The following is a 14,272-nucleotide window of genomic DNA, read 5'->3' as shown; positions in this document are numbered from 1 at the left end:
GGTCCAAATCTTTTATCATACCATTGCATTGCCAGACACAACTCACCCTCACCCTACTGAGTTCCCACTAGAATGGCAGTCAGAACCCGTAAAATACTTAGGGGTGTGGTATCATAGGGACCCAGAAGTTGTGATTCGCACTAACTACGGCAGAGAGATTAGCACCATGAAGGACAAAATAGGGCGTTGGATTCAATTGCCCTTAACGTTGGCTGATCGCTTGGCCATTGTAAAGATGATCATCTTACCCAAATTCCTGTATCTTTTCTAACAATATCCCTATTACTCCCCCAGCGGCGGTATTTCACAAACTATCTGCAATAGTGAATCGGCTGATATGGGCAGGCTCGTATTGTACTGGGCTCTCTTACATTACCCTATTCGTGCGGAGGATTCAAGGTCCTGGACTTTCTTTTATATTTTCTATGTGCACAAGCGCAATATGCGCATTATTGGAATCACCCAGTTCCTTATCTAACTCACGTAGCCATCGAAGAAGGGGATGCACTGCCAATACCACTGACTGCTATCATAACACACCGCAGACCCCCATTACATAGTCGTGATATAAATACTATAGTTACGACTAATGCAGCCTGGCGCAAGATGGGTAAGCTGGCGCATAAACTCCCGCTATATGCCCCTGCATTACCGTTACACCATCACCCAGAGCTTTCGGTTACCCAAGAAGAGGTAGGCATGGGTCTCTTGAAACAGGTGGGAATTGACACTATAGGTGAACAATACCAAGATGGCACTTTTAGAACGCCCAACGAACTCACATACATTAGCAATCAGACATTATTGTTTCGCTTCACATATTACAGACTGCAGAGAGTGATCATTAAATTATACCAGTCGTATCCTACGGAGCCGCCACAACTGTCGGCACTACAGCGGATTATTACTGAACCCTGTAAAACGAAAATGGTCTCTAAACTTTATTCCACAAAGCGTTAAGGAAATGGAAAGAGGTATTAGACGACCCACTCGCAGAAGAGGAATGGTCTGTAACTTGTTCACTAACTGGTATGCTAACACCCAATGGAAACCTACTTATGGTACACTATAAATCCTTGCATCAAACTTACTATACCCCGGCATGGTTGTATAAATACGGTCTGCGCACAGATGCTCAATGTCACGCTGTAAAGCCGATATGGCAGATTTTCTACATTTGGCGTGGTACTGTGCAGCGATACATGAGTATTGGGTAAAAATCATCGAGGTGCTGAGTGTTATGTTGGAATTTAACCTCATGTGCAATATTCGTACTTGTTTGCTAGGTCTTGTTCCACGTGTGCGTGCTACTAAGCGCAAATTTTGCATCATTGCTTTGCTCCTAGCTAAACGCAGAATATCGCTCTGTTGGGGAAGCAGAAAGATTCCCAAAATCAGAGAGTACATTCAAGATATGTCATACTGCAAGGACGCTCTGCAAACTTATGAGGAGGAATTGCCTGCTGGATCCAAACTCAGAGACTACTGGAAATACCTGGTGGACTATTTACATGTGTATCAAGTTGATTAACTGTGCATTATAGCTATAATATATCAGGAGATATCTTACGGTGCCATTATCGAATCACAATTTACTGGATGATGGATGTTGTTGTACTATGGTCAGCATGTTGTTTGTATGTTAGACATTATATGTCTTTGAAAATGCTAATGAAGAAAAAAATACTAGGTCTAGAACAAAAAGCCATTTGGTTGAACCTTGCATTGAAGTCTCTATATAAAAAACACAAAGTGTCCATCATTAGAGACTTTTACCAAGATAATGAATAGTACAATTCTAGCAACTTTATCATACGGCCTAGGCGCATATGCTGAATCACAAGCCTCCTCGATTAATAAAGTTATTTGAAAAACTTACAGACAAATATTCTGTCTTCCATCAAATGCCTAGCAGGCGCAAATCAGGTTGGAGTTTAGCCTGTGGAATCAAAGCTTTGAAAGGCTGTCCTCCTTCCCAAAACTCCAGCACAAATGAGAGTCTAGCGTGAAAACTGTCCGAGTTACCAATTTTGGAAAACAATTAATACTAAGAAGTCACTGTCCATACATCCGTGGGACTAACGTTCAGAGTCTTTGATAAAAAACACTTGAAATAGAAGTATTATGGGCCAATACTTCTAATAAAACAGCACGAAGGCTATCCTGGATGACGGAAAAGAGTACTTTTAGAAAACATTCACATGCATGTGCAGTCATTAACTCTTACACCCGCCGTTTTTGGCAAGAATACCTTTCGCTACCGTTCCCTCTACACACAAAATCAAAACGAATCTAGTATCGATTCGGCATATTTTATTGTATAGAGCAAGCTTCTGCATTGACTGTAACATACACTGATAAAAGTGGTAGGTTATGCGGCCATCACGCGGAGTCAAGTTTGCACATTCTCTGTGCCTGTCCACACCCCGAAGATCTCTACTAAAATAGCCTTTTCTAGACCTGAACTTCCATACCTTGAGCATTTTTATATGTTCATGTGGAGTATCTTCAGCTAAATGTAGATTTGTTACATTAAATACCGGTGGAATATATTTACAAAAACATATCTGCTATAGGAATACCTGTTTGTCTGTGGTTTTAAAATGTTTTTATTCCAGCTTGTATCGAGTTCGAGAGATACCCACAACAATCCACCCACTGCGATGTCGTCCTGTTTGTATTTTTGTTGTGCTTTTGCTAGCGAATGCCCATTCAATTTAAGCTCCCGGGTATGTTTTCTATTAGCACTATTCCTTCAACCCCCTTGGCTCACCGGTGACGGCTCCTCCGCTTTCAAGCAGTGCAAGAAATAAAATCATAAAATGATAATAACTTTCAGTTATTATCATTTTATGTTTGAGTGGGTGGTCGGGCTGCTGTGCATTTGGAGCAGGGCGGGGGTGGGGGGTGGGGGTGGAGGGGGAGTGGTTTGCCCACTCCTAAGTGCGCAATGACTGTTTGGTTGGCCGCCAAAACCAGTCATGTGCATTTTCTCCTTCTCCATGCCGGCTGCATAACAGCCTGCATGGAGAAAATGCCCACCCACCAGCCCTGGCTGAGCGCAGTGTCACAGCACTCAGATGAAATCACAATGCTGCATTGAAATATGTTCCAAAGTCCAGCTTTAAAACAAACCCTTGTAAGTGTTCCCAAGCAAGACTCTGGGTGAACCTTCCAGTACTTTTTGCTGCTGTTTTTTACTTCACAAAGTCATTTCAACAGAGAATGTGCTCACTATACGTAATCATACACTATCATCTCATTTGTGTATGGTTTTCATACATATACTGAAAAACATGGATGTGACCTAACGGCAGCCTTTTGATCGTGGGAACCCAGTTGTAATTCCAGTGTTGGCTCTGGGCAAATCAATCTCCCATGCTTACAATAAAATATTTCTAACCCTCTGTAAAGTAATCTGGTGCTCATGTAACATGCTTCAATGCCCTTGGGCAGTGTTTGCTCTGTATAAAAGTGTAATACATATATGTTGTCCAAAATGAACCACTTGGCCTCGTTCTAACACAAAAATGGATGTGAGCTCTTACTCCATACTACAGAAGTTTTTTCAAATTTCCATAAATAATCTGGTATCAACACTAAGATTTTTCATAAGCTTTTTTGATTTTTAGTGAAAGGATGCAGCAAGCCAGCAACTCAATCTGAAAAGTGTTCCAGAGCAGTTCACCATCTAAACAGAGCAGCCCAGCTGAACGACTGTAGACTTTTTGGGAATGTGGCCAACCTGCCCTTTTTTCAGGACAGTCTGTCCACAGAGATAGACGGTCACATCCTTGAGCAAGATTGGGTAAACCATTACTCTCTAGTTTTTAACCCAGATAAACTGGACAGACAAGACATTCAGGCCAGAAGCTTGGGTTTTTACCCTGTAAGCGATGATTGGATTGCTGACCTTACAGCTACTCTGGATCTTAGATTATTTGGGTTTAGAATTAAAATTGTGCAGTAAAGATGTCCCGATAATCGGTTCTCAGGTAGTCCCTGTATTGCTATATGCAGATGATGTGGTTTGTTTAGCTCGGACAGCTAATGGCCTCCAGAAACTTTAAAATTGTTTTAATAATTTTATGCTTAGTGTTCGACTCAAGTTGAATCAACAAAAGTCTTTTATTATGTCATGTGGCCCTAAAAATATTACATCTAAATCATTTTTAGTAGAAGGGAGACCAATTGAGAAAGTATTTACTTTTAATTGCCTAGGTATTCTACTGGATTTCCAATGGGAGCTGGGGCAAGCTAACCATCCAAAGAGCGCAGAAAATGGGGCTGGCTGGCGACGCAATATTTAGATTTGCCAAAAGGCTGGGTTGGAAGCCGATCCCGGAGATGCTTCAGCTATATAAGAGCAGATGTTTGTCACTGGGCACCTAAGGGGGTTAGTGTTTGGGGTTATGCTTTCCCCAGGAAACTTCAGACCGCCGAAAATAGCTTTTTGTGCAGACTATTAGCCATCCTAAAATCCACTGTGAGCCTTATTACACACATGGAATTGAGCGAAGGTTTTAATTTAAGACCAAGTTAACATGGTCTCCCTCTCTAATGGCTAAAGATATAGAATTCCCCTAAGGTCCAATTTTCGCAGCAGGTAATAGCGGACTGTATAAACCTAGAGAACATAACTGCTATCCCATGGCTGGCTTATGTTAAGAACACTTTTTGCAGCCTGTGCCTTAGCAACCTCTGATTGCCCTGGAAATATTGGCGGTAGATCTAAAGAGATAGTTATAGGGGTATTCAGATCACTCAGAGAGGAAGCAAGACTTGAGAAGCTGCTGGATAGGTCATCTGTTATTAAATATATGTAAATGTCTGTATTCACAGGCCTGGAGCCCTATCTTAGTTGTATAACTAAACCCAAGCACAGACTTCAGGTCGCCAGGCTAAGACTGAACACAGTTCACTTTCTTGTGGCCTTTCCTTTGGAATGTACCTGGTATGCTTCTCTTTACTGTTGTCCATGTAATGCGGCCACTGCCCAACCTACCATGCACTTTATGCTTTTTTGCACTCTGTATGAATTTACTAGACTACGTTTTTTTGCAATCAATTCTAGTAAAAAGCACTTTGTATCTCATAGGGAGTGGTTAATTTACCTGCAAAGTTAATCTTCGCTTGAAACTTGTATCGCTGTTCTTGATTATATTATTACTGCAATTAAAGAAGAAACTATACACTTTAACTTCTAGGTTGGCAAAAACTATCCATTTTGAGTATCAATGTTGATGAATTAATTATAGGTATTTTCAAATATTTTTTAACCTTAATGGAATGACATACGGTATGCTGGTAGGCTTTTAAAGGAATTTGGATGATTTATTTAATCATTTTTGTCTTGTTGTAGTAATTATACAAATGCTAAATGATATTATTTTGTGCCTTTATGGCCATATATATTGGCAGAATAAAGATATTTTGACTTGACACCAACTATCACTTTTATGGGCAGATCAATATCTTGGCCATAGTTTGGTAAAAACATTTTGAAGGGCATGTTCAAGGATGTGACACTGACAAACAATTTTTGTTAGAGAGGAATGCAAAAAATTATACAGATTATGTTATTTGGTAATTCACAATATTTTTAAAGAACCCTCCTGCCTCCACCCCCAAATGTCTGTTGAAGCTAGGTGGGTCGCAAAAATGTGTTCTAAAAATTTAGTCGTGGTTATGAAAAGTTTGGGAAGCACTGTTTTAGGCTGTCCAGCTTGTGTTCATCCCTTTCGTGGAGCAATAGCCTGTTTACAACGTTCCTGATAGGCTCCTTTGAATCTTTCACCACTGCTTGCCTCTTGGGAACTCTTTTTATATATTTTTTGTGAAGCCTTTAATGAAGTGCATGTTTTACAGCTGTCTCTTCTTGCACACTCCCCCACCTCTCTCTGTATTCTACTGTATAATTGAAGTGCTTCTCCCCATTTGTGCCTTTTATTAACCTAAAACAGGGCATTGTAAATTTTTAGGTCTTGCCTGTGACACTGCATACACTGCATATGCTTTCGCTTGCAAGACATATTGTATACTAGGGGCTTGCAGGCGCCTTTGCTTACATTCGTTGACTTCAATGTCACTCTTAAATACTGCCTTCAAATTGGCCAGCACGTGCGGGCTTCACTATCTCTTATTTCGGCTGCAGCAGGGACCAAGTAATGGTTGCTTCAGCTGGACTACTGTCCTTCAGCTGATCGCGCTGTGATCAAGGCACTTTTATTTTTTTTTTCTTTCCTGATGTCCTTGTTGGACCTCTTGCTATTTGTAGCTATTTTTCAGGTTCAAAAACTCTCTTTTCTCCTTTTAAATGGATGTTTATTGTGACAACAGATGATATCTGCTTCCAAATGGTTCTCTATGCTTTACAATTGCTTTTTCTATGTAATAGAAATTTTTGCCAAATGTCATATTTGTTTTCTTTTTCACGCATGGTACATTAACTGATTTACTCAGAAACACAGGGGCGTTGAGCCGAGACCTAACAAGCATTGGTAAAGCCAATATGTCTCTCCTTTGAAACTATTGGCTCTGCCATTGCCTTTCATTCTTGCTGTACAGCATGGGCATTGCCGACTTCGGCAATGAGTTGAAGACATTCTGTGTAGCAGCACAGCCGCTGCGCAGCATGGTTAAAAATAATTCATAATATTTTTAAAAAGTGCACTAGCCCTGCCTGAGTTATGGTATATTGTTAAATTAGTATTAACAACACTGCAAAGCATTGACAATGCTTTACAGCATCACTACAAAACATTGCCAATAGCTCTCCTAGGTGAGAGCTATTGGCTTTGTCAATGCTTGTTATGCATGAAAATATATGTCTTGTTTAGAGGTCGCTTTGCAGAGGATGTGGATTCACTAGCTGCCACAGAATGTCTTCTACTGTGACCCCAGGAGCTGTTTTGCTTTTACAAGTACTAAGATTTGTAGGTCATTTAGCCCATGAAGAGAGCATGGTATTATCTTTATAGCATGCCAATAAATGATCACTGGTCCATTTGCTGCTTGTCCAGAGACCTGAACAGACAGTAAAATACCAAGCATTGGCAATGCCCATAGGTCTCGCCTTTGGGACCTATTGGCTTTACCAATACTTTTTGGTGAACATGTGCAGCATCAGCCAAAAGGGAAAAAAAGCACAATAGTTGTTGCTGAAGATCGAGTAATTTTTGTAGGCTCTCACATGCTTGATAACATATTGTAATTGTAAATTATATTTATTCAGCGCTTACTACCCCAGACAACGAACTGAAGTGCTTTGTCATGAGAAGCAAGCTACTCCGGAACCCAAGATTAGAGGCTAATGGTAGATTGTCTTTTCTTTGTGTATTAGTTGTGCTTGGTCAATGCTCTTGATTTCTTCTGTGTTTGAAGTAGGGATAGAATGATGAGAATGGAGTTGAAAGGTGATGTAATAAGTTGTTTTTGCAAGTAGTGGTTGTATGTGCCTGTTAGCTGGGTGGCATGGCTAACAAGCATTAAACATGCAATAGGTCTCGCCTTTCATTAAGTTAAAGCCATTTGCTTTGCTATTCAATACCATTAGCAAAGCAAATGGCTTTAATTTAACCAAAGGCGAGAACTATTACATTTTTAATGCTTGTCGACCTTGAAAAGATTATGGCCGAATCAGCCTAGTATGGAGTTGAACAAGGAGGATGTGCAATGAAATCTAGGGCGGACTTTAACTTGCTGAACTAAAAATGGCATGCTCTTCCCAAATATTGGAAAATTATTTTGCAGAATTAGCAGGTATTTCACTAACACTTGCAGGAGACAGTGAAAGCAGGATGGTTGCCATAAATGAGTGCCCACTCTAGAGTGCATAGATTGCATCTTAGACTTGGAGATACAGCTAGTGCACAGGTTTGCCCGCAAATGTGCACATACTGCCCATACTGATGTACTGGCCGTTATTCAGAGGACAGCATGACCGGGCGTACTGTCTTCTGAAGGCTTGTTTACTTGGAGGACAGACCCGGTATTGTCATTTGAATGCATTTAGTTTGCGCCCCCTTTCTTGTTCGTTTTGGGCGGCGTTCCATCTATACCCATACATTCTGTACATGAACCTGTGTTACATGGACACATTTACAAGTTCCAGCGGGTCAACACAACATTTCACCCTTTACATGTGGGTAAGGTGAGGTCCTATAGCTCCAAGAGCCAGATTGAGATGAAGGTGTGCTTTAAAAACATGTGTCTCAGTGTCGTGTATGTATATTATAGTGTTACAACGGAAGTTCACCCAGTCCTTAACCTAGGGTATCTGTTTACACGTTCTGCGGCATAGCGTTGGATAGTGAAGTAGGTGCAGTGACACCAAGGCACAAATATATCAGATACTGTACCCCAATAATGGGTGGATTTTAGTATCTGATGGGGGGGGGGGCATTTTCCATGCTTGCATTGAGGCAAGTGCCACCCCTACAATCCCAACGTGCGGAGCACCTTAAGTGACACAGGTGAGTATCCTGAAAACACATCTATTCTCCCCTAGGTTTCCTCTTCTGTGCTGCAGCTTCTTAGCTGGGTTCAGTGCCTTCTCCAAGCCCCGCTTACAGTATCCACCACCCCTTGTGAGGGAGCGGACTGTGACAGATTCTGCTCCTCGCTACCGCCTTACTGCAGAGCAAAGCCCCGGAGGCCGTTTTATGCCTCCCTACCTAAGAGGACTGGTTGTCAGCAGCGTGCCCTGACCGAGTCTGCTGCGGCTGGGGAGGGAATGTACCATGAGGATATTAGTAGCACCATGTCCCTCTGCCACCAGCGTGAGGAAACTTACAAGATCACACATTACATGAGCGATGTTCTTGCAGGGAAACGGACTGTCCTAAACCTAGCCAGGGGCTTAGTTACCATTGGTGCAGTGGGTGTAGTGGCACCGGGGCCCACTGAAACATGACACTGCTGGATTTTGCTGCCCCCAACATCAGTCAAAGGGGCTAGTTTCCTTGCTTACACCATGGCCCAAGGGATCCTTTCTGCGCTACTGAACCCGGTCACATAGATCGCATGGTATGCACTCTGTCACCAGCAGGGTCACAGCTTGGTGACACCACGCCTCGAACAATCAAAGTTACACGAAGGAACTTCAGTTCCCAGTTCTCAGTGCTATGTGTGCTATCGAGAACATACCAAATGCATAACATAAAGCAATCATAAAAAACTGAAAGAAATGCGATAGACCACAGTAAACAGATCACACTCCATCACATTGGCAACTAATCAGAGGACCGAAATGAAATAAAGGATCACAGTGGGACCAGCGCCAATTTAACAGATCATACCAAGAAAAAAAATAACCAAAACTCTGTAACACATCAATAATCAGGATTGAGTGGGCCCTGCTGCCACTACACCTGCTGCATCCATAGAAGCTACGCTCTCGGGTAAAATCTCAGAACCGACAGTTTGGTTTTTAAAAACTATTTGTTTAACTAAATTCTCCTGGCAGTTCTGAAAGGTTCCGATGAGGCGAGTGGCTTCCAGTCCCTAGCTAATACCTCAGCTCCGCGTGAGTCTGTTTACCTCATTCGGCAGAGGGCAGGGCTGCCTCGTCAGCGGAGGTCGTGGGTCCATGCAACACAGGCTGGAACATCCTGAGCTTGGCCTGGCCTGTGTGCCTCCTATTGCACAGAGGGTTCATTAAACAAGGGCACTCAAACACCAAACAATTCTGGTAGGCATATAGTGGAGCGCAAAGGAGTGAGGTCTGATACAATTTCACAAGAAGGTGTGAGGTACTGCGATGACCTGCGAAGCAACATATTACTTTACCGCAATGTTCCTAAAAGCTTGTCACACCAAACAAACACGTTGGTTTTTTAAAATACAACACAGTGTATTTCTATCTTCCAGACAGAATACCACATGAATACATGCTAAACATGCAGCTTAATTAGGGAAGCTCAGTTGATAAAAAAAAAATCCTTACATAAGAGCTACGGCGTTGGGGTTGTTTGGCTGTCCCTAGAGGGTCCTATGTCACTCTAATACAATTCGCAAACCATCCCCGTGCGCTGGTGTTTCTGAAAGCAGCAGGTGTTATCTCAACACCCAGGGGCGCTGCTCTCTGTCACAGCTCCTCCAAAATTTTCACAACTTTAGGACAAAAGCTTGCAGTGAACATTCCTCTCTGCTTTGGTACACACTTGGCTTAGCTTCACAGACTCAGCAAGGATCAAGACAAGCGCGGTCCCAAAACAATAGAAAGGAAAGAGGATCATGCCGGAGCTTATCTTTATGGGGCCATGTGTTTAAACACATGGCCCCATAAAGATAAGAAATTGTTTACGACGAACGAAAAGCAGGCAAGCCCGTCCAAGTGGGCTGTCTGAAAAAGCCAAAGGTACACGTCGTAAAAAGCTCTTTTCCAATGGCTGGTCACCGTTTAGCATAAACCGTGACGGCAGCCAATGGAAAAGAGGGGCTGGGCTTAAAGCCCTTTACAGAAGTTACTCTAAATCATTAAATCTCACCGAGCGAGTTGCGCATGTGCGCAGCCACGCCAGACGAGACCTTAAAAGGAGGATGACGTTTGAGAAGGCTGTCTGGGGAGTGTATAGTAGTCACAAAGGTTTGGAATGAGTCAGACAGGAGGGATGGAACAAAGGTTGAAAGGAGGATTTAAAAAAATGTTTTTTTATCAATGATGATTTGTGGTTACTCTAGGAATAAATATGTGCATCCCGACTACAGACAAGCACTCTGAGGCAGTCATATGGGGTGCGAAGCACGTTGTAACCCTCTAACCCCCTCCGGATAAAATAAAAATAAACTTGGACCTTTCAACACTTTGACTCGGCAGTGCAATACCGTTTATGATTCATGCTCCACTATGGTTCTGAAATATACATGTGACGATACTCTGCCATCTGGTGCACTTATAGGAAATAATGTGTGTGTGTGTGTAGACAGATAGAAATCCTGGCATGTACAATAGAGGGTGCACCTTCTGCAGGTATTCCTTTGTAACCCTCAGGTCAGACATATAAAGATAGAACTCTGGCGAGCTATTAGAGTGTCTTTCATCTTTTTTAGGTCTGTTAAATGAGTTCCTGTATAATGCATTCCTCTATAACCTTTAGGTCAGAGGTACAAATCTAGTGGGGGTGAGCCTTTCATCCTTTTAGACATGATTAAATGATTTTCATCAATTAACTGTATGACGTGTTATTTAGCGTGGCAGTAAATAGCAAAATCTGCCTTTACAAGTGCTGTAGAAAAACAAAGTGTGTGTGTGTGCATTCGTGTGTATGGTGACAGATATAAATATATGTCATTTAATATATGAAGAATCTGAACCAGGGTTCTCCAACCGGTCGATCGTAAGCTACCGTTAGCTCACCGACACCCTGTGAATAGCTTGCATCCGGCATTAATATTTTATCCCTTCAATCTCTTTGTAGAGATTTTGGGGTAATTTTTTAGTGCTTGCACGCCCTCACCCAAATTAGATGCTCAGATTGGCTGAACTGAGTTTAGCTGGGGTGGGGTGGGACGGAGAAGATGACTATGTTCCTCTACTCCGACGCAAGCAGTAGTGAACTGCTACCCGGACAGCACCACCTGCGTTTTGTTGCCTGGCACAGTGCTTTTTATCCTGCGCGGCTTGTGTGCGGAGTGGTGCAGCAGGGAAGAAAGTCTGTTAGCTGCATAGTGCTGTGGCACAAGCAGACATTGAACTGCCTACCTTTTGATCCTGTACGGCGTGTCCACCGAAGGGGCACAATTAAACTGCAACTACCAGCATGCTACTTACCAGGGAGCGCATGCGTATTGGATAACGATGGCCGCAGCTTTCCGTCACTTAAAGTATTGCAGTCCCATGAAGAAGAAGCAGGTGCTTCGAAACGCGTCGGGACTTTCCTTTGAACAGTTGTAATGTGCACTTTCCTGAAAGAAAGAGGTTGGAGACCTGCTTTCTTGCGGAGTGGCATCTCTAAAGATCTGGGGAACCTTGGAGTGATATAAATATATATATATATATATATATATATATATATATATATATATGTTTTTAAAAATCCACATTTTCCACATGAAACACATGCAGATTAAAACTCCCAAAGAGCCTTCGGAAAAAAAAACACTGGTTGCTATAGTGTAGTTACATTACGAAATATACACATTTTTATTTAAATGTAAGATGAACAAACACTGATGTACATCACATACCTCCACGGCAAAGGTGAGAAAGTATTTATTAAACTCTTTTGGGCTGCAGCGAAGAATGTACACTCCTTTGTGGTTACCAGCCTTCTTTAGTTTATTAATCGCAACTTCCATTCTGTGGGGAAATGAGAGCTGGTTGAATATTTTGCTACAGTGTGGAAAGCTCGCATATTGAAGCTCACGTAACTATTAATGCTTCTTTAAAACAGTTGTGAAACAGCAGTGCATTACATTTTAATAACACAAACCTATTAGTCAGGTTTCCCAAATACCTTACCTTAATGTCACATGAATATTTTTAATTTAACGGAGTATACTGAAATGTTTTTTTTAAATACTCTATAATCGGCGCATGCAATTGAACACACTTCAATACCGCTTCCAATCATTTTTAACAGTTTTCCTATGTGAATAATCAAAACAGAATAACTTTATGTATGAAAGCTAAGCAGACAAACATGTTCTTTTCAGTGGACTATACCGGCCTCAACACTGCGATTTTCTGATTTGTTGCAGAAAACAATAAAAAATGGTACAAAGTTAAGCACGCTGTAACAGACTCCCTGAACGCCCACCTTTGGAAAGAGCTGGAGACAAACAAGGGATCCGCAGCAAAGGCCTACCTCCAAGCAGCTATAAAATCCCTTGCATTAAAAGACCTTTGGGAGTCGAGCTGTTCACATAAGTGCTTTAAGCGCCTGGTCAACAAATCAGTGAAAACTCTCTCCATGGAGGAAGATAAAGCAGCGTTAACCAGAAGATCACATGGGTGGTTCACAATACAAAGCTACACCAGCGCTTCACCCCAACCATACCTCGGTACCAGCTTTTCAAGGAAGGCGAAGGAAGAATTCCTGCGGCTGAGGATGGGAGTAATCCCGTCAAAAGCCCATCTTCCCCCATGGAAACGCCTGGAACCCAACTCCAACTGTAGGCTCTGCGATAATCCAAATGAGGACGTTTTACACTTGTTATGCAGCTGCAAAGCCCTGGACAGTGCCCGAAGGGGCCTACTAACCCAGCTCTGGAATCAATATGGTGTGCAAACTCGTAGACAAGCCTTGCTGTTTAGCTTTAAAGGAGAAAATATTCAACTGGCCTGTCGACTAGTGCGCTTCATGAAAACAGTTAATACGATCCAAAACCCAGAGACCAGCAACTGAATTAGACTCATAAAGACCCACGCCTGCGTTTCTGTATAGATTATCGTTCATTCTTTGAATTTTCTTTTATCGATTTTAACTGCTTTTTTTGTAAGACTCATGATTGTGAAATTCTTCCTGTATTTTATTTTAATTTTTTATTATAAAGTGTTATTGCAAAGATTTTTATTAATCATGCAATAAAGTAATTACTGTCATCAATAAAAAATGGTAATATTGCTTGTGAGTAACAAAAATGTTGAAATTATGTGTTTTTTTTCAAAAGAGCGCCAACAAAATGAATACATTTCTGAAATAGCTATCTTGTCGGCTTAACGAAATGGAATAGATATTTTATAAGTATATTGGTACAGCCGTCACAAATTTTCTGGTGGGCTATGCTTGCTCTCAGTTACAACTTTCACAGCAACTCAGCAGAGTCTCAAATTCAGTTAGCTCTGTGCAATCATCACTTTTCAATTAGGAATGAGTAAAGTATAGAAAATAATATTGATACCTAAAAAGCAACACACATTCATGAAAACTATGCAGAATTTTAATGTTAGGAAATAGCCACTTGAAATTAACTGTGACTATTCATGATGTCTCGTGTTGGGTGGGTGCTGCTTCGTACAAGAAAATGCATTCTGAACTCAAGTAGTTTACTTTGTCTTGTGCAGTCTTACACAGCTTACATAATATGTATCTTTTCGTTTTGAGGTCTCGCCTGGCGTGAGCAGCGTGCATGCGCTGCCCTCGCCATGCGAGGGTTTCTTGGAATCAATACGGATTCCGAAGCTTTCAGAGGCGGACTTGAAGCCCAGCCCATCTTTTTAATTTGCTGGCGTCAACCTCCATGCTAAACGCTGGCTCACGATTGAAAAGGAGGCTTATTAGCCCCTCCTTGTTTCCGCCCTGTCCATTTTTAGCCCCGCCCACTGGGA

The 14,272-nt window shown here is 41.9% G+C and overlaps 1 protein-coding gene across 5 annotated transcripts in view; it reads right to left on the bottom strand.

The window, feature by feature from the left end:
* The window catches only part of JAK2 (Janus kinase 2), a 1,231,913-nt gene that overhangs the window by 340,211 nt on the left and 877,430 nt on the right, over positions 1 to 14,272 (bottom strand). For all 5 annotated transcript variants that reach the window (XM_078676001.1, XM_078676005.1, XM_078676003.1 and 2 more), the window contains one exon: positions 12,190 to 12,301. In XM_078676001.1, coding sequence (XP_078532127.1) covers positions 12,190 to 12,301 — 112 coding nt within the window. The remainder of the gene's footprint in view (positions 1 to 12,189; positions 12,302 to 14,272) is intronic.

This window comes from Lissotriton helveticus, chromosome 2_1 (assembly GCF_964261635.1).
Source record: "Lissotriton helveticus chromosome 2_1, aLisHel1.1, whole genome shotgun sequence".
Lineage (NCBI taxonomy): Eukaryota > Metazoa > Chordata > Amphibia > Caudata > Salamandridae > Lissotriton > Lissotriton helveticus.
The sequence above is the reverse complement of the archived record's forward strand: the minus strand, read 5'-3'. Positions and strand labels throughout refer to the sequence as shown.